The sequence below is a fragment of the Nicrophorus vespilloides genome, unplaced genomic scaffold (assembly GCF_001412225.1).
Source record: "Nicrophorus vespilloides isolate i.1.1-1 unplaced genomic scaffold, Nicve_v1.0, whole genome shotgun sequence".
In the NCBI taxonomy this organism is placed as follows: Eukaryota; Metazoa; Arthropoda; class Insecta; order Coleoptera; family Silphidae; genus Nicrophorus; species Nicrophorus vespilloides.
Genome location: NW_017096643.1, coordinates 172,833 through 195,669, shown reverse-complemented (window position 1 = coordinate 195,669; position 22,837 = coordinate 172,833). Strand labels below are relative to the sequence as shown.

The following is a 22,837-nucleotide window of genomic DNA, read 5'->3' as shown; positions in this document are numbered from 1 at the left end:
CGTCCACAAACCTCTCTTTTTATCGCATACTTTATCTGCAAGCAGATATAAAAATATATATGTATATACACCTTCCCTCGTCATTGAAAGAGTGAAAGAAAGATCTCGAAAGTCAAGGGAACTCCGCCCTTGTCGCGGCTGCTCTTCTACTCTTCTCGGACCCCACCTCTTTGATCCGCGACCGACCACCTCTTTCACCATCCGCTTTCTTATAAATACTAGGGGCTTTTTTTCGTATCGCCAGTTTCGTTATCCGGTGCTTCGGCAGCGCGACCAAAGAGTAAACGCAGAGGAAACAATCTAATACAATTAGACTCCCGATATAAAAACAAGCACACATATAATACTTATATCTGTCTGGTAGTGAACGAAGCTACAAATTCAGATATACGTAGATATAAGCAGTTTCGGGTTCGTTGTCTTCACCTGCGTTCAAATCTCCAGCCATGCACAGCAGACGCTCGCAGCAGCAGAAGGGTGCAGTCGCCGTCTCCGCCGTAACCGCCACAGCCGCCTCGGCAGCAGCCATCCTCGTGTTATCGGCCCTTCAGATCACCGTCGCAACGGCGACATCTACCGTCACCGACAAACCGAACATAATCGTGATCGTCGCCGATGATATGGTGAGATTTACGTTGTTTGCAGCCCATCAATTAACAACGCTCATTCGATAATTGCACCCGTCCATTGTTTTCCGACGTCGGCGCTAATTAACCGTCGCCGAGTAATTACCATACGCAATTAACAATTAATTAACAAATTCAACTAAATCTAAACAATCACAGCAAAAATTGATTTTATTTTTCATTCATTACTCAAATTACAATTAACAATATTTTAATATATCTAAGTATAAACTACTCGTAATTATCCAATCAAAACCGAAATGGAAATAAAAAACATTTGAAAGAAATTCCTTTTCAATGCATTTTTTGCATTATTTTTACTTTGCTGGATCATCTCTTCATTAATTATTATTATAGTGTCCTTTTTTTAAATTTACTTTTACCACATTCATAAGGCTTGATGTCAATGTTAGATGATAGATTGCTTTAAAAATATTATTTTTTTTATATAATTATGTAGCGCAATTTAATGTCACCTTGGTGTTTATAAACACATATGATTCGTATATAAACATAAACTAAATTATTTGTGTTCTTCTAATTTAATATTCAATTTTACACTTCACTTTTATTTTTCTTTCTTTACTCGATCCACAAATGAAGGTTAAATATCAATACACGTAACGCTTTGTTAAACAAGACGTAATTAACAAATTATAACCAACACGCAAATAATAGGAATTTGAAAGAAATTGCTTTCTTCCCAATCATTTATATTTTCTTAATCTTAATATAAAACATTATATAATTTTCACATTACATTCAAAGTAGCCATAAATTCCTCTTTTGTCACCTCAACAAAACTAATGAAGGTTAAATTTCGCTACACCTGTATATAATTTTGTACTTTTTATACGCGAGTTTTTAACGAATAGAAAAAAGCCTAATTAAATTCGCACGTGCAAAAATACTAGTTAATTATACATCGATTTACAGGAAGAACCGCAAATAAACACCGTTCTTTTGTTCAACGATTTATTTGCTTAAGAGTAATTTCATTTAATTTTCATTTTTAATTAACACATGCAAACTACATTTATTTACATATAAAAATTTGTTTCCTTTATATACAAAATAGTGTTGATTTGCTCTTTTCATTTTTAAATATTCGAGGTGATTCGAAGGTCAATATGTGTGAATGAGCGTTTTTTCTTTCTTTCTCGTAACGACCGCAAACCGAAAACATAAACTTTTTCAGTTCACTTGATTTAAGATCCGTTATTTAAATTGATTTTGTTTCCTCGTTACAGTTACTTATTACACAATTTTTTTATTTCAAACTTGTATTATGAACTTGGAAAGATTTAACAAACATATTTTTTCTCGAATTATAAAAGCAAACAATATACTTTTTATTTTACTTCATAAACTGCATTACCATCTGAAGAGTGTCTTTGTAGTGTCAACTTTAATTTAGTGGTACTAATTAAATGATATTTATATTAAAATATTTACAAATAAATACACGCACTAAAAAAACATGTATTTGCTTTAACACCATTCAAAAAAAAATTAATAAATAAATTTTAAATATAATCGAATTACACATTTTTCTCAGTAACATGTATACAGTGCCAAACAAAGGATAAGTTTATTTCAAAACTGACATTCATATGTTACTTATGATACGGTTTCTATTGATAACATTGACAATATATATTTAAAGTACCAATTCACAGTAACTCACAGTAATTCACAGTAACTTTATTTAATTAACATTAAAGTTGGTATAAGTTTATTTACATAAAAAAAATAGTTCGAATATACAAAAAAATAATTATAATAGCAAATTCAATTGGTAATACTTACAGATCAATCTTTGATTATATAACGTTGAGTTACATAATATATGTTTTAATTATTTTTTTTCAATTTATTAAAATACTGGTCTCTACAATTAGATACTTATGCAATGTGCACTCCAGGAAGTCGAACAAAAGGCGGAAATCGCGCTGCACTTGTCACCAGAAAACAAAGATTCGCCATGCATTTATTTTCCAAATCCGCAGATCTAAGATCTCAGTCAATTACATGTGCATAATCTTGATCGCATTAACGTCATTCTCAATTGTTTTCTAATTGATGGACTCAAGTTGATTTACACAACTTGACAGCTGCAACCATGTTGCTTGCGTATTTCAATTGTTTTCTAATTGATGGACTCAAGTTGATTTACACATCTTGACAAATGCATCTGTCATCATAATTTTGCTTGCATATTTCAATTGTTTTCTACATTAATTGAACAAATGAAGTAACTGAACTAATTGTTGTTGTTGTTCGTAGGGTTACAATGATGTGGGCTTCCATGGCAGCAACGAAATACCGACTCCAAATATAGACGCCTTGGCTTACAACGGCGTGATTTTGAACAGTCACTACACGCAGGCCCTTTGCACGCCCTCCAGGGCCGCATTTCTTACCTCCAAGTATCCAATTCATCTTGGTAAGTGCACACTTTTTGCGCGGTCTCCAAAACTACCTGGAAACCTCCCTATCACTATTCATTGAATCCTAATTAATCATAATATGCAAATACTTGAGAAACAGATTTGCTCATATCTTAGCACTTGCAGAATCAAGGTGCATATTTTTGAGTATTATTATTGTTATTATTGGATAATGGTCGACACGTGCTTGATTAAAAGATTGGTAATGTAAATGTTAAGGTGAAGTTGCGTTCCCGGATTGCATAAATAGAGCGGAAAAAGGTGCGAAATGGAACAGTTCTATAATTGGAGGAGTAATAAGTAATAAACCATACCATAAATGTATGTTTGAACGGTAATAGCGTATTGTAATTATGATGTATATATTTTTAGTAATCGAAGCGTGAAGGTTATCAAGGTTTTCCTTGAAGACTTGCGATGTTTATGAATGAAAACTATTGTTGTTTGCTTGTTTGAAGGAATGCAACATCTGGTGATATTGGAACCTGAACCTTGGGGCCTGCCCTTAAACGAAACACTCTTACCCCAACATTTGAAGAGGAATGGATACAGGACACACGCCATCGGCAAATGGCATCTCGGTTTCTTCAAGAAGGAGTACACTCCTACTTACAGGGGTTTCGACAGCCACTACGGCTATTGGCAAGGACTTCAGGATTATTACAAGCATACCGTCCAAGCCACAGTACGAACAAGAAATTACACATAGTTAATTATTTTATTAATGGATGTTTTCTTTTTCAGTTTACCAAGGAGTACGGATACGATATGAGACGTAACATGGATGTGGATTGGGATGCGCAGGGTAAATACTCTACCAATCTCTTCACCGAGGAGGCCGTCAAATTGATTAAGGACCACGACACCAAGGACCCAATGTTCATGTACCTCGCACATCTCGCTCCGCACACCGGCAACGACGATGATCCTCTCCAAGCTCCGGACGAAGAGATCGCCAAGTTCTCGCACATCGAGGACCCAGAAAGAAGGATTTACGCCGGTACGTTTACATTTGCGCTTGAATTGACGTGGTACTAATTACTATTTCTTTTGTTCTTTAGCTATGGTTTCGATGCTGGATCAGAGTGTGGGCAAGGTCATGACCGCTCTGCGCGATAAGCAAATGCTGCAGAACTCCATCATCTTGTTCATGTCCGACAACGGCGCCAAAACCGACGGCATTCACGCAAATCACGGCTCCAACTATCCGCTCAGAGGCGTAAGTGTACTTAATAATTAGTCTTAATATGTTTCTAATTTGATTTGCAATTCGGATTCAGTTGAAGAATTCCGCATGGGAGGGCGCCACCAGAAACATTGCCGCTATCTGGAGTCCTCTGATCAAGGACCCGCAGCGCGTCTCCAACGAGCTCATCCATATTTCCGATTGGCTTCCAACTTTTTACTCGGCTGCCGGTAAGTTAAGTTCAAAATGAGAATTGAGTGTATGTGCGAGAGGGAGATGAAAAGCATGAGAGTGTGTCGTCCCTAATGCAATTATAATATACATGGAACATGCTTTATCACTGCACTGTACTGTGATGTACTAGCACTACTACTACCACTAAATCATCGTCGCATTCGGTTTTCCAGGATTGAATATTAGCGAGCTTGGCGTAATCGACGGTAAGGACGTTTGGAAGTCGATCTCCGAAAACAGTAAAAGCCCGCGCACTGATCTCGTTTACAACATCGACGATGTCTGGAATTACGGCGCCCTTCGTCAAGGGGATTGGAAATACATGTACGGCTCTACTGTCGGTGGAAGAGAGGATCAATGGTAATTATCGCTAAATTGATGCCGCATACTACAGTAATGATGCTTCATAAATTTTAATTCGTCTTCGCCTTTCGTGCAAATAGTATATTCTAATTATGAATCCCCGTTAAACGTAGGTACGGTTCGTCGGGCATCAACTCGAACTATTACTTCTCACCCGATGAGATCTTAAAATCCCCAACGGCCGTAGCCCTGAACGCTCTCGTGACATTCCAGCAGATCGCCGAGAAGAATGCCAACAAGAGTCCACTCGATGATCATCCACTAGAATTCACCATTCAGACACTTTGCGAGTCGAAAATCAAGCAGCTTCGATCGGCAGCGACGGTGCGTTGCAACAAACTGCCGGAAGATCAACTTTCCAGCCACGTCTGTAATCCTCTGAAATCGCCGTGCCTGTTCAACTTGAAGGAAGATCCTTGCGAACGCACCAACCTCGCCACAACAAGACCGCTGATCGTGATCAACATGGAGGAAACGCTGATGAAGATCCGCAAAACGATCGTCGCACCGATCAACTTGCCCAGAGACCCGAACGCCGATCCGGACAAATGGAACGGCACGTGGACTAACTGGCAAGACTTTGAATATGTCGATGTGCACAGACAGAGGGTGCCTCAAGAGGTGCTGTCGCCACTTGCGATCGGTCTGATCACAGCAACTTGTTTCGCGTTCCTCATTGTCATTGTTCTCCTCCTGATGATCTCCTGCAAATCGGCGCCCAAGAACAAATTAGCCACGATTTTCCAAAGTCTGGAGGATCCCTTGGATTCGCCCAACGCAGCGATGACTCAAAGCAAAGATAAGGAGATGATTCAGATACCGTTCACGCATAATCCAAGCTATAACTGATTATGTGGATATCATCGATCGCTCATTAATAATTATTTATATTTATGGACATAAGCTTATTCCATTGTTAAATAAGCCGAAATGTTCCTGTTCCTCCAACTCTTCATCGCACGCATAATCCGCGTCGCTTGTCGGTCTTCACCTGACACTCTACTTCTGCATTATGGTACCGAGGAATAGAGTGCCTTAGGCGATGTGCTGCACGGAGCACGCAAAACACATTCTGTATTATAGAAACATACATATACATTAATCTCTAATTAATTCTATATAAACATCGATGTATTATTATTATTATTTAATTTAATCTTATTTAATTTTTCGTATGTACATAATAAGTATTTAATGATTATTCTCCTAAGTGAGAAAACTGCTGATTGTGATTTTAAATGTATAGACATATTCCAAATAACGAAACAGATATGTAATTTACATTTGTTAATTGACGAGACGACGAGAAATTTATGTTTAAATAAATTTGCATCTACTAGAAATGAAAAAAAAATGTCCAATACAAATTTATTTTTACTCATACAATCCGATAAAATCAATACAATTTTACAGATTACTATTGTATGCAACCTAATCCACACGAAATCACCAACATCGACACCAACATAAGACAAATACGTATATTAATTGTATCAAATTAATAACAATGCATGACAAATAATTCATAACATCAATAATTTGAAACTGTCGCGTGAATGACAAAATCCGATACGAATGTGACGAAGCACCTATAACAGATGATGTAAATAGGGCCAATTAAGAAAAATCGATAAATTACGAGATAAATATATGTATTTATGTTGAAATAGACATAAATAAGTAGTAACAGCAAAATACGTTATAAAAATAGAAAATTAACGTACATTGAAACAATAAGTAGCAACAAACTGAGAATTGGATTCAAACAACTAATTCGGAATAGCAGGTTGGGGTGCCATTCTCATATAAGGTTTTCCAGATGGCAGAGTAACAGTGTGAGTACCTGCAAATAACTCATTGGCCTTCTCCTGAGGCAAACTAGGTTGAATCATCACAGATTCTCCAGCCTGCAACAAATGAAACAATTAATAAAAATTAAGTCTTTACTTCAAGTGATTTCTGACCTTCCAATCTACAGGAGTGGCCACTGGGTGTTTATCTGTCATCTGAAGTGAATCAACAACTCTCAGGATTTCACTGAAAAAAAAAAATACAAGTCAAATGTTTATAAACAGAAAGGCCTGAATTAAGTTATTACTTGAAATTTCTGCCAGTAGTTGCTGGATACAAGATGCTCAATCTGAATAACTTCTTGGGGCATATGATGAATACGCCACGGGCGGTCAAAGGTACTCCCTCCTTGTTTTTCTCCATCATATCAATCATGTTCAGTTTGATGGAGATGCTTCTGTCCTCATCTGCGATTATCGGGTACGGAAAGGAGCTATCCTCCGAGACGCCAGCGTACATCTTAATGTCCTTGGCCCAGCTCTGATGGTTCTCCACTTTATCAGGAGACATACCAATGACCTTAACATTGCGTTTCTCGAATTCCGGCATAAGCTTGACCACGCGAGCCAACTCCGTTGTACAGACTGGAGTAAAATCTGCGGGATGAGCGAATAGGATTCCCCATCTGTAAGAAAAATAAAACACGTTCATTTATCAAAAATCAATACTCGCTGTGGATGTTCAAAGACAAAAGGGAGCTGCAACAGGTTAAAGGTTTGATTTGGATATAAATAATGAACTTACGAGTCTCCCAGATATTCGTGTAGGTTGATGACACCTTCGGTGGAGTTTGCGGTGAAGTTCGGGAATTCCGTACCCAATAGCAACATTTTAGGGCAATCTTCTGCAGATATTGCGTGAGCTAGCAAACAAATCAGATGGAATAACACCGGTGTCACGTTTGAAAGTGCCATTGCTACCAACAAGTTTATTTAAGAGAAGATATGAAATTCCCCACATTTATATAGTCCATTTCTGCCTCAAATTTCAACAAATCATTCAAGAATAATGATCATCAGCATTTGTTATTTATTTGATTTGATAGCAAGAAAAACAATGCATGCTTACAGTTCCCAAAGTTGTAACAATGGTCGAATTACAATTGTTTATTATAAGCAGCATATTTTCTTATTTTTTGTTTCCACCAGTTTAATAACAAATGACTCATTAGCTTACAAACAATACAGATTACAGATATTACACTAACTGCCACATTAATCATTGAATTTAATTTTGCATTGTTGTTAAAAATCAGAAATCATGTTATAAACAATTGAAAAACATATAGTAATGAGGAAAATATTAACAAACGTGACTCATTATTTGTAAACTTATTTAAAAAAAAATCTAAATTTAAGTTTTATTTTGAAGGGTTGGCAAAACAAGTTTTAAATAGTAACATTTTTCTGTTTTGGTTATGTTTACATCCGAAGGGGTTCCTAAAGTTTCATTCAATTAATATAATTTAACGTACACCGAATTGATTCACCAAAATGTCTGAAAGAAAAGTGCTAAACGTAAGTTTATTTATGCATTGTTAGCACAAGAATTTAGGCATTTTGCGAATGCCTTTTTATTGGTTAAATATTATAGTTATTAACAATTTACAATGTTTTTAGAAATATTATCCGCCAGATTTCGATCCAGCGAAGATCCCGCGTATGAAACTGCCTAAAAACAGGCAATATACTGTCAGATTGATGGCCCCATTCAATATGCGCTGTGCGACCTGTGGTGAATACATATACAAAGGAAAGAAATTTAATGCTCGCAAGGAGGATGTAGAGCATCAAGATTATCTGGGTATCAGAATTTACAGATTTTACATTAAGGTGTTTATCATCATTAATATGTGAATTGTGCATCAACTAATATTGTTTTAATTAATTTTACAGTGCACAAGATGTCTGCAGGAAATCTCGTTCAAGACTGACCCGAGAAATACCGATTACGAAATCGAAGCTGGCGCGACCAGAAATTTTATGGCCTTGAAATTGGCAGAGGAGTTGGCCCAAAGGGAGGAGGAAGAGCTGAAGGAAGAGGAGGCGAGTAATCCTATGAAGCTGCTGGAAAACAGAACAAAACAGTCGAAAAATGAAATCGAATTGTTAGAGTCTCTGGAGGAGCTGAAGGATTTGAACAAGAGGCAGCAAGCCGTCGATTTTGACGGTATGCTGAGCGTATACGATACGAAGATGACGGAGCGAGAGCGCGAGGAGAAGCTCAAGCAAATGGACGAGGATTACATCAAGACGGTTAAGTTTCAATCGGGGGGTGGCAGCAAGAGGAAAGTTGTTGTCGAAGAAGAGATTATCGAAGACGTCGTTGACCCAAAGATTACTAAAATAAATGAAGCTTGCAACGTTAACACCACAGCTACAACAAGCAGTAGTGGTGGTAGTAGTAAAATTAGCGCAAATACTTGGACCAACAGTACGTCCGTGGGTGGAGGTGCATTGAAAGGTAAAAAGCTTAGTGGTTTAGTCAAATTGAAAAGAGATTGCGCGAAAGTGACTTCAGCACAGGTCAGTTCTGCGCCTGCAACTACAACCTCTAACAGTTTATCTTTACTTGGTGCGTATTCAGACAGCAGTGAAAGTAATTCCGATTAACGAAGATGATAAATTGTATATACTTTATTAACATTAAAAAGAATGTATTTTTTAATTGGTATAGATGTCAAAATATTTCAAAATATATATATATTATATATATATATATATATATATAAATTTGAGAGTAATAATACTGTGGACCAATTTGTAATTAAAAGTACCATTTATAGCCATTAAAATATAAGTATTTTCTTTTCAGTTACTTAATGAATTTTTTGTGAAGTGGAATTTCGAAATAGGTATTTCTTTAAAATAAGTTGAGAATAATATCATTTCTTGGAACTCTTAAATTTAATAAATGATTGATTATAGTAGGACACGAAAGTTGTAATTACATTTATTAGGCAGCCATACTTTCTTTGTACTGATTATTTGACTGCTGCTTATCAATTTGACGTCATGTAAGAAAATAACTAGTGTTAAAATATCTGATAAGAAAGTAATGTGTGAAATATATAATATTTAGTGCATGAATGGAATGATTTAATCTACAATGAATCGCAAATTGTGAAATAATTTGATTATGCGGTAATAAGCTATGCAACCTAAGGAACGTGATTTAAAATTTTAATGTATGCAGGGAAATGATGGAGACAAAATGTTGTGCAAAGTTGTGGTCGATATAGTGCTTGAGATATAATGCTTGAGATGGATAGTTTTGCGCGTAATTGTTGGTACGAGCACGTCTGTTTTATTGTTTTCAATTATTTTTTTTAGTAGACTTGGTTGTCGCTCGTCTCTGTCGTCAGTTTCGATGAAAAAGTGCTTCAGTTTGCGTTGAGCAGTTGTTGGGGGCGGATGCAAGCGTATGCCCTCACGACTTTGAAACACCGATGATTCAGGACATACTGAAGACGGACCACAGTGATAACAAATGAACATTTCTGACTTTGTATTAGAAGAAAAATACTCAAGGAAGATGAAGGAAAGGAACTGCGAATCGTCGCCGAAGTCTAGGAAACACGGTGAACCAAAGTCGAGCAGTTTCAATACGATCAATGAGAAGGAGGTGGACGACATCTCCTTAGAGCTATTCTACAAGCCGCACACTATCACGCTGCTGGCCATCTCCATCGGCGTCGTCATCTACACGGCTTTCGTCAGGTTCGTGTTCGTTCATTAATTCAGAAAAATCGATACCGAGAGACCATCGCCGTCGACTCTTCCATCCGACCTAACCTACAAAGTTGAAGAAGTTGATGTGGGTGGGAGTCGTCGGGAGCATACCATTGGTCCTGGTATTTTTGGCAACTCGACCGACAGACCGTGTGACATTTTCAATGGACGATCGCAAAAGTCCTTCGCCTTCTCTTGATTTGCACATTTATGTAACGTGCATACTTAAACACACGATCGTTTGTTACTCGCTCCACAGCATTCCCGTTAATTGAACACCCTATCACTACTTATTAGTTGCATTATTATTACGTTTGCTCAACCCATATTCCTATTAACGATACTTTAGCATTTTAAATTGGTCGTGTCCGTCGCGTGAATTTTTAATTTCTCTTAGGGAATTACTCGAAACCGAACATTATAATTGCAATATGTATTCAAATTCTATATATTTTAAACAATAATAATTATTATGAAATCCCCAAACGTTCGTTCAAACTAACTTAAGTGTCCTTTAATTAATAACTTTAAAGTAACCATAGCAACGAATCATAATCACGCCACCAACATTGTTTACTAATGGCCAACAGAAAATTATTAATTTGTAAAACACCACACAACTGCAATAACCATTATTTAAATTATTATCTGCATATGGAAATTATATGTATTGCATTCATAAAATTTTAAATAATGAAGATTCCCAATGGACAGATTTGGGAGAATCCTAAAAGATCCAATAATATTTCATCGCAAGCACGAGGATATATGTTTATATAATTATGTAAAGAGAATCAAATTCCATTTTCGGGTTCAACCACACTTCCACCTCGAGTTCAATCTTTGCGGATAAGTTATAAGTAGGGATTTCGAATAGTGTGATCTTTTGGCTTATCTAATCACATGTGAATAGCATAATATTTAATTTTACGATCATACGATTTTTTGTGTGTTGTTGCTTATATTCGAAATACCGGATATTTGGTTTATAGAGAATGATTTTACATAATTTGTCAACGTTCAATCGAATTGCGAATGCTTTCCAGATTCGAGAACAATTGATTTTGCTTCAATATAATTTTCTTTGTTTTCCTTTGTCCTTTTGATAAGTGGGACAGATAAACAATGTGCGTTGCTAGTTTTTTGATCGGATTGACTATGAGTATAATCAAGTATAAAATTATTGTTTCTTGCTAAATTTGAATTGGCGATTGGAAAATTACACAAATTTTTTGCAGCAATTCACCGTTGTTTATGGATGTTAATTTCCAACTGAGAACTTGTAACTAATTGAGAAATTTGGTATATGTTCCAGGAGCACAGCAAATGTGGAGAACAACATCTGGGCTGGCATGCTTTGCTGCGTGTTCTTCTTTGTGATAGTGTCGGTACTGGCTTTCCCAAATGGTCCATTCACGAGGCCGCATCCGTCGGTGTGGAGGATCGTGTTCGGTTTGAGCGTACTCTACCTTCTAGGAATGCTTTTCCTGCTCTTCCAGAACTACGAGACGGTGCGTTCGATCCTTCTGTGGTTGGATCCGAATCTGGCCAATTTCCATATAGACATGGACAAGGAGTACGCGATCAACTGCTCGGACATTACGATAGAGCGGGTGTGGAGTCACGTGGACGTCTTCGCCGTGGGTCACTATTTGGGTTGGATGTTCAAGGCGGTGCTTATCCGACACATGGGTATCCTGTGGGCCGTGAGTGTGATGTGGGAAATCACGGAGGTGGCGTTTGCCCATCTTCTGCCCAACTTTAAGGAGTGCTGGTGGGATGCGCTTATCCTCGACGTGCTCGTCTGCAACGGATTCGGAATTTGGTGCGGCTTGAAGATCTGCAAAATCCTGGAGATGCGCGAGTACAAGTGGGTCGGCATCAGAGATATCCATTCGACGACCGGCAAAATTAAACGCGCGATGCTGCAGTTTACACCGGAGAGTTTCACCTCAGTGCGTTGGCTAGACCCAAAGTGCTCATACATGCGAATCGTGGCGCTCTGTCAGCTGGTCATCTTCTGGCAGACGAGCGAGCTGAACACTTTCTTCCTGAAGCACATCTTTGAAATGCCAGCCTCCCATCCGTTCGTCACTGGCCGCCTGATCCTGATCGGCGTCATCGTTGCGCCCTCCGTGCGTCAGTACTACAGTTACATCACAGACACTTCATGCACCCGAGTGGGCACCCAGTGCTGGGTGTACGGCTGCATAATGGTTGCAGAAGCTTTGCTCTGCATTAAGCATGGTCAGCAGCTGTTTGAGCAGACCCAAGCTATGAACATTGTTGTCTGGCTCCTCATTCAGCTAATCGTGACCGTTCTTTTTATCGTCGGATGCGTCGTCTGCAACAAGTATTTCCGCAAAGGGGAATACGCATCGCGCGACAATAGTCCCACGAAGCATCAGAAGAAATCCAAAATCCATTAGCAAATAGCCGATCAGCGATTAAACCAAGAGAGAGAGAGAGTACAAAGTATAATTCATTATAATCATAAGGCTGCTCCCTGAATACTGAAAACTTTTTGTATTTCCTTTCGCCTCTCGAATGGAGGATGGTCGTTTTACTATTTCATGATCATCCCATGCTAATGAAACGAAGGGAGCTTTTTGTTTTCAGTGCCATCCGACTACTATTATTACATTTAGTTTACCAATGTCAAAGTTGTTACCATTTTTTTTTGTTTCTTCCAGATGTTAAATACTTTAATGCAGATATATATGTATTTATATATATATATTTGTGAACTTCTCGAGTGCCGTATGTGCGTGTGTGTATATGTGTGTATTATGCGTGCTTGTGCTGGGATATGTCGAAATGTGCGCCGAGTAAGTGTACCCTGTAAATAATAAGAAAATACCGTAAAACAGACGATTGTTGAATACTTGTTAATAATTATGTTTGATTTTTTAACAATAAACAATTTCATCTAAGCGTTTTCATTTATTTACTATTTGCAGATCGAACCAACGACATTTTCTGATAAAGTCGACTATAGCCCACGGCTACGATTAAATTATCAAGTTTTTCTAATTTTTTATGGCTAATTTAGTTGCATACGTACGAATTTTTAAAGCGCAACAGGTCTGCCAAAGTTGCACCAAGAAATATTGACAGATAGCAGCACGTGGCATTGTGGTGGCATGTATCAGCTGATCAGAACAAAATATTAGATTAATGTCAATTATTGAAGAGTGCCTGCTACTGACCCGTTGTTGATGCAATAAAAAGAAATCAAAAACGTTTTATAAAACGGTTGTTATTCCAATTGCGTACACTGCGCATACAACGACCATATAGATTTATCACTAGTGTATTTGACTGAATAGAAACAAATTGAAGCACAAAACAAATATGGACAATTCTATATTGAATTTCGGTACGTAAAAGCAGGCAGATATGCCGTTAAAACGAAACGATGAAATCGGAACGAATTAAATTAACGAATCTTATTGCAGAATTATCTGAAAGTACAGTAAAAATTGATTCCAAGCCGAGCTCCGAGAAGAGCGACAATTTCGAGGAGATCGACGATCTTTCCTCAAACGAATCCATCACAACAGAAAAGACTGCTGCAGACTTTGATAGTAATCTGCCAGAGACGGTGACGCTTCACATATGTGAAGAGACTGGGGCCAAATTGTATCTGGTAGGCACAGCACATTTTAGCCAGGAATCAAAGGATGATGTAGTGAAGGTGATGAGGGCTGTGCAGCCTCACATAGTGGTACTCGAGCTGTGCGATGCCAGGATTGAAATTCTATCATTGGATGAGGAGACCATTCTCAGGGAGGCCAAAAATATCAACTTTGATAACATCATGCACACCATGAAAAAGAATGGAGTGTACTATGGCATCACATACCTGCTTTTGCTCAATTTAAGTGCTCATTTGACTAAGGAGATTGGCATGGCTCCAGGTGGAGAATTTAGGGTTGCTTTTAAAGAGGTTAATAATTATATTAATATCAAAATATGCATTGGTGGTTGGTTTACTGATGTTTATTTGTTTGTTTATTTTAGGCCAAGCAAATACCAAATTGTTTTATTCAATTGGGAGACAGGCCTATCAAAACGACGGTCTTAAGGGCGCTGGCCAAACTCTCATGGTTCCAGAGGATTAAGCTGGCCTGGCATCTCCTATTCACTAACGATCCAGTGAGCAAGGAGGATGTGGAGAAGTGCAAGAAACGTGATATGGTTGAGCAGCTTTTAGCGGAAATGTCCGACGAGTATCCGACTTTGGGCGAGGTGTTCGTGAAAGAGCGTGACATTTATCTAACTTACACTTTGCAGCAGGCCTGCAAAATCCAACGGAGTTTTAGTAAGTCCTATCGATTATTTAAAAAGAGATTGAAATAACCATTGTAAATTGAGTAGTTCAAGGTTTAAAACCGGACGAGGCGATAAGGGTGGTGGGCGTTGTAGGAATGGGCCACGCCCTCGGAATTTCGCGGTTGTTCCCACATGACCAGAGCATGCATCTCAAGGAGGTAACGGAGATTCCGCCGCCGACGCTGACCTCAAAAATAGTGAGCTTTAGTTTCAAGGCAACGCTGCTGACGATGGGAGGGTACTTCATCTATAGGCGTCTTCCATTATCGGTGACGAGTGGCGCCGCTCACGGTTTCGAGAAACTGGTATCGAATATTAAAGCGATCCAATTTTAAACAATAACGCCACAATTCAACTCGATATGCAACTACTAAAATATTTAAAGTAATATGTCTGTAACTATACAAATAAATATGCAGATATATAAACGATACGAGATTAACTAGATAAATGATAATATATTCAATTGGTTTAACAGTTTATTTGGTTTTCATAAAAAATAAAATACATATATTCATTCGCGTATGCTGGAAGACATTCTGAGATAGGCAGGATATTTTTGTTGTTATATTTCTTTTAGTTATTGTTTTTTTTAAGTACAAGTGACGGGAATCAAAAAGAACTGAAATCTTTCATCTTCTTTGTTTTGAGTACACACTGCCAGATGGAGTTTATTATTGTTTTGCTATTAGTAGATTTCGTAAGGAACATTGGCGGCGCACCGGAAGCCCAGATTTCCGGCGGAAGTGTCGCGCGTATTATGCGATCGGGCCGCGCATCTGTACCTCCAACAGTAACTGCGATGGCATAAATACGAACCGCCCTTCTTCACTCTGAGCGCCTGCAAAAATTAATATAAACAATAAAAAGGGATTCAATATTAATTAACGGTTTCGGGATTTCTTTTTCATTGTTTGGGGCTTTTATATACTCGTAACATTCTCCCTACTTTTTAGGTACAGATTCACATTATTCAAATACGTTGCTTCTTTGTTTACTATTTATATATACAATTATAAATATCACCATGTATAATGGAAATACATATTTTTGTATTAATAACTTCTTCTCACCTTGTTAGACGTCCAAGTATCTTGCGTCCATTCCCAGACGTTGCCTGCCATATTGTAGAGACCGAACCTGTTGGGCGGAAACTCGGTAACGGGGGCGGTGGCCATGAAGCCATCTTCAGCCGTGTTCGTCTCGGGAAAATTCCCTTGCCAAAGGTTAGCCCTGAAACCGCCTTAAAATCGTTCAAAAGATCGAGAGCGAAAAGAAGGTGAAACCACCAACCAGTGTTTATCCTTGGCGTTCAACTTGTTACCCCACGGGTACAGCCTTTGCCTGAGACCGCCGCGACACCCCATTTCCCACTCGGCTTCAGTGGGCAATCTCTTTCCTAGATGTTTGCAAAAGGCAACAGCATCATTCCAAGAAACATGAATTACTGGGTGATCCATCCTATCTGAAATAAAATCAATCACATTAACTTCTAAAATCCTAAATTAAACAGAAGTAATGAGTCAGTACTGCTGCTCCTCACCTAGTATATTACTTTCAGGACCTTCTGGATGCATCCAAGTCACCCCTTTCATCTTCACCCACCAAGGTGCTTGCACAGCTCTAAAATCCTTCAGAGACTCTCTCTCCTCCTCCGTGATCAGCTGTTCAAAAATAAAGCTATCCCCAAATACTTCAGCTTCCGTCTTATAACCTGTAGCCTCTACAAATATCTTGAAATCCTTATTGGACACCTCATAGATATCCAAATAGAAGGAGCCCACAGTGACATTCCTCACAGGATCCTCAAAATCATTCTCAAACACTGGCTCATTTGTTCCCATCTCAAAATCAGCCCTTTTAATCAGCACCATCTTTTCAAAACCTGTATACCAAGTATTGTTATTGTCCTCAATAGGCAATTCATTTGATTCCTTTGTGTAAAGGTTTTCGCCCTTTGTATCACAGTGTTCATCACCGTCGGTGCGGCTCACGTCGCAGCCGCAATCCGGAGCCACAATGTAAAAGTTAAGTATCAAAAATAATAAGGTGCTTAAGTACATGGTGCACGTGTAGAGATTCTAGTTTTGATTTGGATTCGACTGAAACGTGCCAGAAAAAGGAAGAAGTTTTATATATTTTTTTGTTTTGAGTATTTTGCATATATGTTGAATATTTGCTGCTCAATACTTACGATAACTATGCAAATAAAACTAAATACTTTGCAAGCAGATAACGAATCATCGTATCGGCCGAGCACTACTTTCTGTTTTTATTTACTTTCTCCGAACAATTTAAGTTGCCTACCTCAAATAGGATTCTCGGGAAATTGAAAATTAATTAATTATAGTATAGGTAAGAGAGACTGAGGAATAGTAAAGTTTAAAACATTAAACATATATTTGTAGCACATACAAATTTAAAAGACTAATTATATCATTAAAAAGAAATAACAGGGGTATTTACGTTTTATAAAAATTAATTGAACTTTCATCATCCTAAATGCTTCTTCAAAAGACACACGAGAAGACATAAGTTAGTAAAATGAAAAGAGAGAAAACATATTAAAATAAATGTATGATCACTTTGCATTGAGATAATGCAGTTGGCCTAAAACTAGGATGATGACACCACAGAGTGTGACGAAGAATCCAAGGTACCTGATGGTGATGGGAACACCGAAAAGTGTTGCATTCATCCTCAAACTCGAGCAGTACAGAAGGATGGAGTCGAGTTTGTGCCCGGGCGTTGATTGGTGAACGAACGGTCGCGTTCGTACTTCGTGTCCGATGCCACGGATGATTTCGCACACGTTCGTTAATTTTGCAGCCTGAAGAAGTGAATTAAGATGATAGAACTGTAAATTAAGGTGATAATGATCAAGATATACGTTACCTGTACGAAAGGGACTAGCGCGATGAACGACCACAAGGAAACGTTCATGATGTTGATTCCAATAGTTGAGACGGACTCTCTGTCCAGATTATCAATGTCTAGGATCCAGAGAATTCCCGAAACGGCATACGAGACGTTCACCAGAGTGAAGACGCAGACTGCAGGCGCCAGATGGTAATTAAGGAACATCAGCAGCTTACGGAACTCCTCTATATCCTATGATTACGAATATTCTTAAATTATTGTCTTTTTTGATTTTGTCAAGTTATATATCACCTTCATCCATTCGGTGGGAAGTAATGGTTGTTGTATCAGTTTGGCTCTGAGAAAGCTCAAATAGGCTGTGAGGAGTTGCGCTTGTAAGCAATAATTTAAGATGATGATGGCTTGGACCATGTCGTGCCACAGCGTGCAAATCACCAGCAATATCTTAATCAGAAGTACCATCGCCTGAGAACTGAAAAAAATACCGATTACTAAGAATTAACTATAATTTTGCATTTTTATCAATTTACTTTTTATCGATCCACTTGAATTCTATTGTGCTTTCTGCCATCATGTAGTTTACCGAAACGGATGATAAAATTATCCACATCCCGCTGACGGTCACGAAGATTCTTAGAGTTCTCACCAGTTTCTTCTGGCACACAAAACAGTCGGACAAATTGGACAGCGACAGGAACACCTGTGAACGAAGAATGTAAACATGACTAGTTTGTTCTCTCTCACTTGATTTGATAATAAGCAGACCCGCTCCATGAGGCTGGGCAGTTGATCGTCGTCCGAAGATCTGAAAACAGTGACGGCGTAGACGTAGCCCATAAGGTGGAGTATGTTCGGAAGGAAGAAGCTGAAGGTTAACGAACTGCGACAGATCTGCTCGAAAACGTAATCCGGTGTGCTACTGAGCAAGTTGGGCTTATTGTAACCGAAACCTCTGTCTCTTCGGAAACATGCCATGTATTGTAGCACATAACCGACGCCCAAGAACATGATAATGTGGATCGTGTAGACGTAGTTGAAGAACTCAGCGCAGGAGAAGGTGTCCTGGCATTCAATGCATATCGGTCTCAAACCAACAAAATTGAGCAGCCACAGATACGGCCTCAGGATCTTCTTTTTGCAGTAAGTCAACACTGTAGTCACGCTGTAGTGGCTCGGCGTTTCGAGCAGCACCTGAACATCGGCGATGTCACCCACCTAAAATATACCAATAAGTAAATCATTATCATGATTGAAGGAACTTTACCGAGAACGTCAACGAAGATGCTCTATTGTTGGGCGTCCTGGTCGACTCTTCTCCTCCTCCTGCTACTCCTCCTCCGTCGTTGTTCTTGCATGTTTGCACCAAGTCCATTCCTGAAAGGTGACGCATCTTTACATTATTTTCCATCAACAATATCACACAATCACTCTGAAATACCTGATCTCCGATCTTAACCTTGGAACATGTCGTTCAATCAACAACGATAAATCATAAAAAAAAGAGGCAAAAGAATAAAACTAAAATATACTTGCTACATCTATATCTGCGCGATCGGAATGTTATTAAGTTGCGGCACTTGCAGCACTGCACCGCATCTTCGAGTTCACATCACTTTCAATGTTTATCACTTGGAAAATAATTAAATCTCTGTATGCTTTCAATCTTTATTATTTATGTTATTTTAGTAGATTTTTCGCGATCGCAAATATGCGAACGATTCTCAACACTGTTCAACGGTGAGGCTTGACCTCTGGCTGAGATTAAACTGTTTATTTCACATATACGCATCACAACAATGATAATATATGTGTATATCGAAGTAATTTGATAGTAAGAGTCATTGCAAATATCGATTTTCTGTTTTTTTTTTAACGATAGGTTAACATTAATTGAATAGTATGCTTAAAAAAAGATTATAAAATTAGTTCTGACACCCTTACATGTATTGTATTTCAATAGTTTGTTGTAAGCAGCTTAGTTAAAAATCATACGAAATTTTTACAATTTCGAAAATTTGAAACAATTGCCGTTTCTTGAGTATCATCACCATGACAATCAATGCAATTTTGTAAAAATACGAAATCACATTCGCGCTCTTTCTTCCGAGAAGAGTTAACAAGCTGAGTTTAGTGTGAGTGAAAAAGAGAGAGAGTTGGAGAGTTACATCGAAGCTCGGCAATTGTTGGCAAGAATTGCACAATTTCTTCTAGTAGGCCGTTTTCCCATTCAGGTGAGCCGCTCGAGCGTGGGGCAGATAAAACGGCGGAGAGCGCGCGTAAAATTGAAATTTCTCTCCGTCTTTTTTTCTTCCGAATGTTCCGTGCGGATCGGAAAAAAACACAAAGCGAGACAAGAAAACAAATTGCGCTCCAATTTCGCGCGTATTACGAGAGGAAGAACGGCATGCAAATGGGATTCGAGCCAGTTGCATGCAACGGCAATCAACAAAATTCCAAATTTCAATTAGAGCACACTCTGTTGAAACGGTGCACAATTACATGTCCATCGATAAAGATAACTTAGACAGATTAATGCAATTTAAAAAATGTAAATGAATTGACTTGATCGTGTAGCTTGCGGAGTTCATTTAAAGATTTCCACAAGTAATTTTATTCACATTATCTTGATTTTCTAATTGGCGTGTTGAAATCGAATAAGTTGATGACAATCGAGTTGCCGTGTCGTCGTAATAACCATTGTTTCCAGACACTTTTTGTTTTACTTATTATTTTTTTTTGAAATTGCGATCGTACATAATCGAGAATTTTTTAATCAACCACTCGAAATTTCTTTTTGGTATGTGTGTGTGTGTATGTATACATGTCTTCGCTTCCTTCTGTTTCGGATTCTGTTCCCCACTAGCCGTGTTTACCAGAGTGTGAAACCCCCTTCGATGAAGACTTCCCTCGCAGAAATCCTCCTTTGCACAACGCACTCAGTCTCGGTCCATGTTTAAAGCAACTAAGACAAAACAATTTAGTTTTCATTCAATTCAATTTTTTGTTGTAGTTATTTTTGATAATTATCTAAATATAACTCGTTACCTGGATTATTAAACTGAAGACTCTGTTTCATCGGTTTTAGTTTTATTCGATTATTCTATTGAAAGGGTAAGTTGATATTGGTTTTTATATCGCACATTAATGTTCTTCATTTCATTCTCGAAACATATTTTTTTTTAAATACTTCATTTGTTGAAAGCTGATGTAATTTTCGTAAGTGAACGATTCAAATTTAAAATTGTTTTAAAGTTCACTTTAAATTTGACAGTTATTTTTATGTGACACATCAAAATTTGATATTGATCAAATTTTTGATAATTTTTCAAATGGTTTTTCATCGAAATACAACCGTATAATTGTAGAAACTTTGACTTGCAAATGTTACAAGTAGATACACTGAGTGTACAAAATTCAAATTTAAATCGTTTTAAAGTTTACTTTAATTTTGAAAATTAAATTTATTTGACAGATAAATAATGTTTGATAATTTTAAAATGTCATTACATCGAAATGCATTTCTTATATCAAATATTTTTAATGCGAATTTGCAAATTATTAATATTTGTTTACTGCAGTTACATTTCCTTTTTTTACAAAAAGAAAATTCCAAATTGTTTGATAGCAATTTATTTTTGTTTTACATAGCTTAGGATTACTAATGAGGCTCGCGCTCATTATCTAATCTTAACAATTTCTGTTTGTTAGTTTTTTTTTGTGTTTTTTAAGAAACTGTATAAATAGGCAAGCAATGTTTAGCCTCGCAAAAAAATACAATACAATGGTGGGTTTGATGGTCCTCGTGTTGGCACTTGAATTGGGTTGTGGAGAAGGTTTCGAGGTACAACATGAGTGGATTTACCTGAATTTCACTTGGCCTTCAAGAGGTGAATACCAGAATGCAATAGATATCGGTATGAAATTGTACAAAGATGATATCTACTTGTCACTGTTAAAGGTCAGAGATGGAACTCCCGTAACTTTATCTACCATCAAAATGTAGAAGGTTATCGTGGATTGCAGAAAAACACGGTGTTAAAGCCGTTTCCGTCTTGAGAGATGAACGTGCAGAAGAACTTCAAGACTCTGCAGAACTTGCAGAGCATGGAGATCGATAGCAAAGGAATTATGTGGGTTCTGGGTTCAGATTGTCCAGGTAAATTGGTGCTGCTAGATTTGAATGATGGTGGTAAAGTTGTATATTCGTACACAATTCCGGAGGATATCTGCACGAGAAAGGGATGCTGGTTGAACGACATAATATTAGAGGAAAGGTTCGAAGGATACGCTTACATCTCGGAAGCCAGCAACTCGGATCCGGGTCTGATCGTTTTCTCCAGGAAGCAAGGAAAAGCCTGGAAGTTGCGCGTTTCATCTATGCTTGCCGACGTGAATGTGGTGAATTACACTGTGGGTGGAGTCCTGGTGAATACTTGGCTGAATGTGGATTCGTTAGCGATGGCTCCCGTGCCCAAGGATCGCTCCGAGGATCGGAAGATCTTCTACTCTCCCCTAAGCAGTAGATCGCTCTACTCCATCAGCGATCGCATACTTAGAAATGAGACCGTATTCTGTGGCATCGAGTGGAGGACGCACGTAGAGTTCTTGCTTTGCAGACCTTCCAATAGTGATGGCATGATCGTCGATACTCGTGGTGATCTATACATGGGTTATCTCACGAAATTCGCCATCGCCAAGACGGTGAGCACGAGCGTCGAGAAGATAGTCTGGCCGGATTCATTTGCCATCGATGATGATGGAAACCTCTACAACCTCGCTGATTCCGTCAACCGATTTCTCAACAACAACGGACCACTGCAGATTCCGAAGAAACCCATTATCAGAATCCTGAAGATGCACACAGTTACCAAAAGTTACCTGCACACTGCATTATAATTTTGAAAATAAACTTATTGATTTCACTATAGACATGTAAAAAATAATAATAAAAATAAATCACAATTAAAAAAAAATGTTATAATGATGTTTTGTAAATTCGCCTGCAACAAACTTTTCCATGGATGCATTCTTTAGTACTCTTTGCTCGTATTGCTTTTCCTTGCAATTTTGGAGTGTGAATAATAGGGAAAGTGAGTTTGCATTGTGTATGTTGTATGTCCGAGGAGGCGAACGCACGCGACTGTGAATTAATAATTGAGCGGAGAAGAGGAAAGGAGATAC

General features: G+C 38.1%; 8 protein-coding genes across 8 annotated transcripts; 5 read left to right on the top strand and 3 right to left on the bottom strand.

The window, feature by feature from the left end:
- Window positions 1-254: 254 nt before the first annotated feature.
- Window positions 255-5,980, top strand: LOC108557734 (arylsulfatase B-like). The gene is made up of 8 exons (XM_017914379.1): window positions 255-623; window positions 2,913-3,072; window positions 3,535-3,761; window positions 3,821-4,076; window positions 4,138-4,295; window positions 4,357-4,492; window positions 4,670-4,856; window positions 4,973-5,980. The coding sequence occupies exons 1-8, from the start codon at window positions 447-449 to the stop codon at window positions 5,706-5,708; spliced, it is 2,037 nt and encodes a 678-aa protein (XP_017769868.1). The 5' UTR covers window positions 255-446; the 3' UTR covers window positions 5,709-5,980.
- Window positions 5,981-6,494: 514 nt separating this feature from the next.
- Window positions 6,495-7,770, bottom strand: LOC108557735 (peroxiredoxin-6-like). Its single transcript, XM_017914380.1, has 4 exons — window positions 7,455-7,770; window positions 6,958-7,335; window positions 6,824-6,896; window positions 6,495-6,766 (listed from the first exon to the last, which is right to left on the bottom strand). Exons 1-4 carry the CDS (start codon window positions 7,622-7,624, stop codon window positions 6,629-6,631), a joined length of 759 nt encoding a protein of 252 aa, XP_017769869.1. The 5' UTR covers window positions 7,625-7,770; the 3' UTR covers window positions 6,495-6,628.
- Window positions 7,771-8,083: 313 nt separating this feature from the next.
- On the top strand, window positions 8,084-9,377 carry LOC108557724 (coiled-coil domain-containing protein 94). Its single transcript, XM_017914369.1, has 3 exons — window positions 8,084-8,227; window positions 8,330-8,542; window positions 8,606-9,377. Exons 1-3 carry the CDS (start codon window positions 8,204-8,206, stop codon window positions 9,320-9,322), a joined length of 954 nt encoding a protein of 317 aa, XP_017769858.1. The 5' UTR covers window positions 8,084-8,203; the 3' UTR covers window positions 9,323-9,377.
- Window positions 9,378-9,664: 287 nt separating this feature from the next.
- Window positions 9,665-13,374, top strand: LOC108557721 (phosphatidylserine synthase 1). The gene is made up of 2 exons (XM_017914365.1): window positions 9,665-10,429; window positions 11,757-13,374. Exons 1-2 carry the CDS (start codon window positions 10,200-10,202, stop codon window positions 12,868-12,870), a joined length of 1,344 nt encoding a protein of 447 aa, XP_017769854.1. The 5' UTR covers window positions 9,665-10,199; the 3' UTR covers window positions 12,871-13,374.
- Window positions 13,375-13,567: 193 nt separating this feature from the next.
- LOC108557722 (traB domain-containing protein) lies at window positions 13,568-15,207 on the top strand. Its single transcript, XM_017914366.1, has 4 exons — window positions 13,568-13,820; window positions 13,900-14,390; window positions 14,465-14,765; window positions 14,822-15,207. The coding sequence occupies exons 1-4, from the start codon at window positions 13,796-13,798 to the stop codon at window positions 15,109-15,111; spliced, it is 1,107 nt and encodes a 368-aa protein (XP_017769855.1). The 5' UTR covers window positions 13,568-13,795; the 3' UTR covers window positions 15,112-15,207.
- A 35-nt stretch (window positions 15,208-15,242) lies between these two features.
- Window positions 15,243-17,052, bottom strand: LOC108557723 (sulfatase-modifying factor 1). The gene is made up of 5 exons (XM_017914368.1): window positions 16,971-17,052; window positions 16,320-16,878; window positions 16,070-16,241; window positions 15,850-16,009; window positions 15,243-15,617 (listed from the first exon to the last, which is right to left on the bottom strand). The coding sequence occupies exons 2-5, from the start codon at window positions 16,837-16,839 to the stop codon at window positions 15,465-15,467; spliced, it is 1,005 nt and encodes a 334-aa protein (XP_017769857.1). The 5' UTR covers window positions 16,840-16,878; window positions 16,971-17,052; the 3' UTR covers window positions 15,243-15,464.
- Window positions 17,053-17,161: 109 nt separating this feature from the next.
- On the bottom strand, window positions 17,162-19,408 carry LOC108557720. The gene is made up of 8 exons (XM_017914364.1): window positions 19,186-19,408; window positions 19,095-19,112; window positions 18,921-19,030; window positions 18,422-18,871; window positions 18,187-18,356; window positions 17,948-18,128; window positions 17,672-17,887; window positions 17,162-17,606 (listed from the first exon to the last, which is right to left on the bottom strand). The coding sequence occupies exons 3-8, from the start codon at window positions 19,026-19,028 to the stop codon at window positions 17,358-17,360; spliced, it is 1,374 nt and encodes a 457-aa protein (XP_017769853.1). The 5' UTR covers window positions 19,029-19,030; window positions 19,095-19,112; window positions 19,186-19,408; the 3' UTR covers window positions 17,162-17,357.
- Window positions 19,409-21,460: 2,052 nt separating this feature from the next.
- LOC108557725 (protein yellow-like) lies at window positions 21,461-22,576 on the top strand. Its single transcript, XM_017914370.1, has one exon. The coding sequence runs from the start codon at window positions 21,716-21,718 to the stop codon at window positions 22,550-22,552; it is 837 nt and encodes a 278-aa protein (XP_017769859.1). The 5' UTR covers window positions 21,461-21,715; the 3' UTR covers window positions 22,553-22,576.
- Window positions 22,577-22,837: the final 261 nt, after the last annotated feature.

What these genes read in the sequence shown, in the direction of transcription:
- LOC108557722 (XM_017914366.1), top strand. Translation starts at nt 13,796, where the DNA reads ATGGACAATTCTATATTGAATTTCG. An exon ending in CAATTCTATATTGAATTTCG is followed by an intron (nt 13,821 to 13,899) that starts GTACGTAAAAGC and finishes ATCTTATTGCAG; the next exon opens with AATTATCTGAAAGTACAGTA. An exon ending in TTAGGGTTGCTTTTAAAGAG is followed by an intron (nt 14,391 to 14,464) that starts GTTAATAATTAT and finishes TGTTTATTTTAG; the next exon opens with GCCAAGCAAATACCAAATTG.
- LOC108557723 (XM_017914368.1), bottom strand. Translation starts at nt 16,839, where the DNA reads ATGTACTTAAGCACCTTATTATTTTTGATACTTAACTTTTACATTGTG. An exon ending in AACGCCAAGGATAAACACTG is followed by an intron (nt 16,010 to 16,069) that starts GTTGGTGGTTTC and finishes AGGCGGTTTCAG; the next exon opens with GGCTAACCTTTGGCAAGGGA. An exon ending in ATACTTGGACGTCTAACAAG is followed by an intron (nt 15,618 to 15,849) that starts GTGAGAAGAAGT and finishes TAATTTTTGCAG; the next exon opens with GCGCTCAGAGTGAAGAAGGG.
- LOC108557721 (XM_017914365.1), top strand. Translation starts at nt 10,200, where the DNA reads ATGAACATTTCTGACTTTGTATTAGAAGAAAAATACTCAAGGAAGATG. An exon ending in ATCTACACGGCTTTCGTCAG is followed by an intron (nt 10,430 to 11,756) that starts GTTCGTGTTCGT and finishes TATATGTTCCAG; the next exon opens with GAGCACAGCAAATGTGGAGA.
- LOC108557720 (XM_017914364.1), bottom strand. Translation starts at nt 19,028, where the DNA reads ATGGACTTGGTGCAAACATGCAAGAACAACGACGGAGGAGGAGTAGCA. An exon ending in TGCCCAGCCTCATGGAGCGG is followed by an intron (nt 18,357 to 18,421) that starts GTCTGCTTATTA and finishes CTTCGTTCACAG; the next exon opens with GTGTTCCTGTCGCTGTCCAA. An exon ending in CGCTAGTCCCTTTCGTACAG is followed by an intron (nt 17,607 to 17,671) that starts GTAACGTATATC and finishes TCACTTCTTCAG; the next exon opens with GCTGCAAAATTAACGAACGT.
- LOC108557725 (XM_017914370.1), top strand. Translation starts at nt 21,716, where the DNA reads ATGAACGTGCAGAAGAACTTCAAGACTCTGCAGAACTTGCAGAGCATG.
- LOC108557734 (XM_017914379.1), top strand. Translation starts at nt 447, where the DNA reads ATGCACAGCAGACGCTCGCAGCAGCAGAAGGGTGCAGTCGCCGTCTCC. An exon ending in CAAGTATCCAATTCATCTTG is followed by an intron (nt 3,073 to 3,534) that starts GTAAGTGCACAC and finishes GCTTGTTTGAAG; the next exon opens with GAATGCAACATCTGGTGATA. An exon ending in AGCATACCGTCCAAGCCACA is followed by an intron (nt 3,762 to 3,820) that starts GTACGAACAAGA and finishes TTTCTTTTTCAG; the next exon opens with TTTACCAAGGAGTACGGATA.
- LOC108557724 (XM_017914369.1), top strand. Translation starts at nt 8,204, where the DNA reads ATGTCTGAAAGAAAAGTGCTAAAC. An exon ending in CTGAAAGAAAAGTGCTAAAC is followed by an intron (nt 8,228 to 8,329) that starts GTAAGTTTATTT and finishes CAATGTTTTTAG; the next exon opens with AAATATTATCCGCCAGATTT. An exon ending in TTTACAGATTTTACATTAAG is followed by an intron (nt 8,543 to 8,605) that starts GTGTTTATCATC and finishes TTAATTTTACAG; the next exon opens with TGCACAAGATGTCTGCAGGA.
- LOC108557735 (XM_017914380.1), bottom strand. Translation starts at nt 7,624, where the DNA reads ATGGCACTTTCAAACGTGACACCGGTGTTATTCCATCTGATTTGTTTG. An exon ending in CACGAATATCTGGGAGACTC is followed by an intron (nt 7,336 to 7,454) that starts GTAAGTTCATTA and finishes TTTTTCTTACAG; the next exon opens with ATGGGGAATCCTATTCGCTC. An exon ending in CCACTCCTGTAGATTGGAAG is followed by an intron (nt 6,767 to 6,823) that starts GTCAGAAATCAC and finishes CATTTGTTGCAG; the next exon opens with GCTGGAGAATCTGTGATGAT.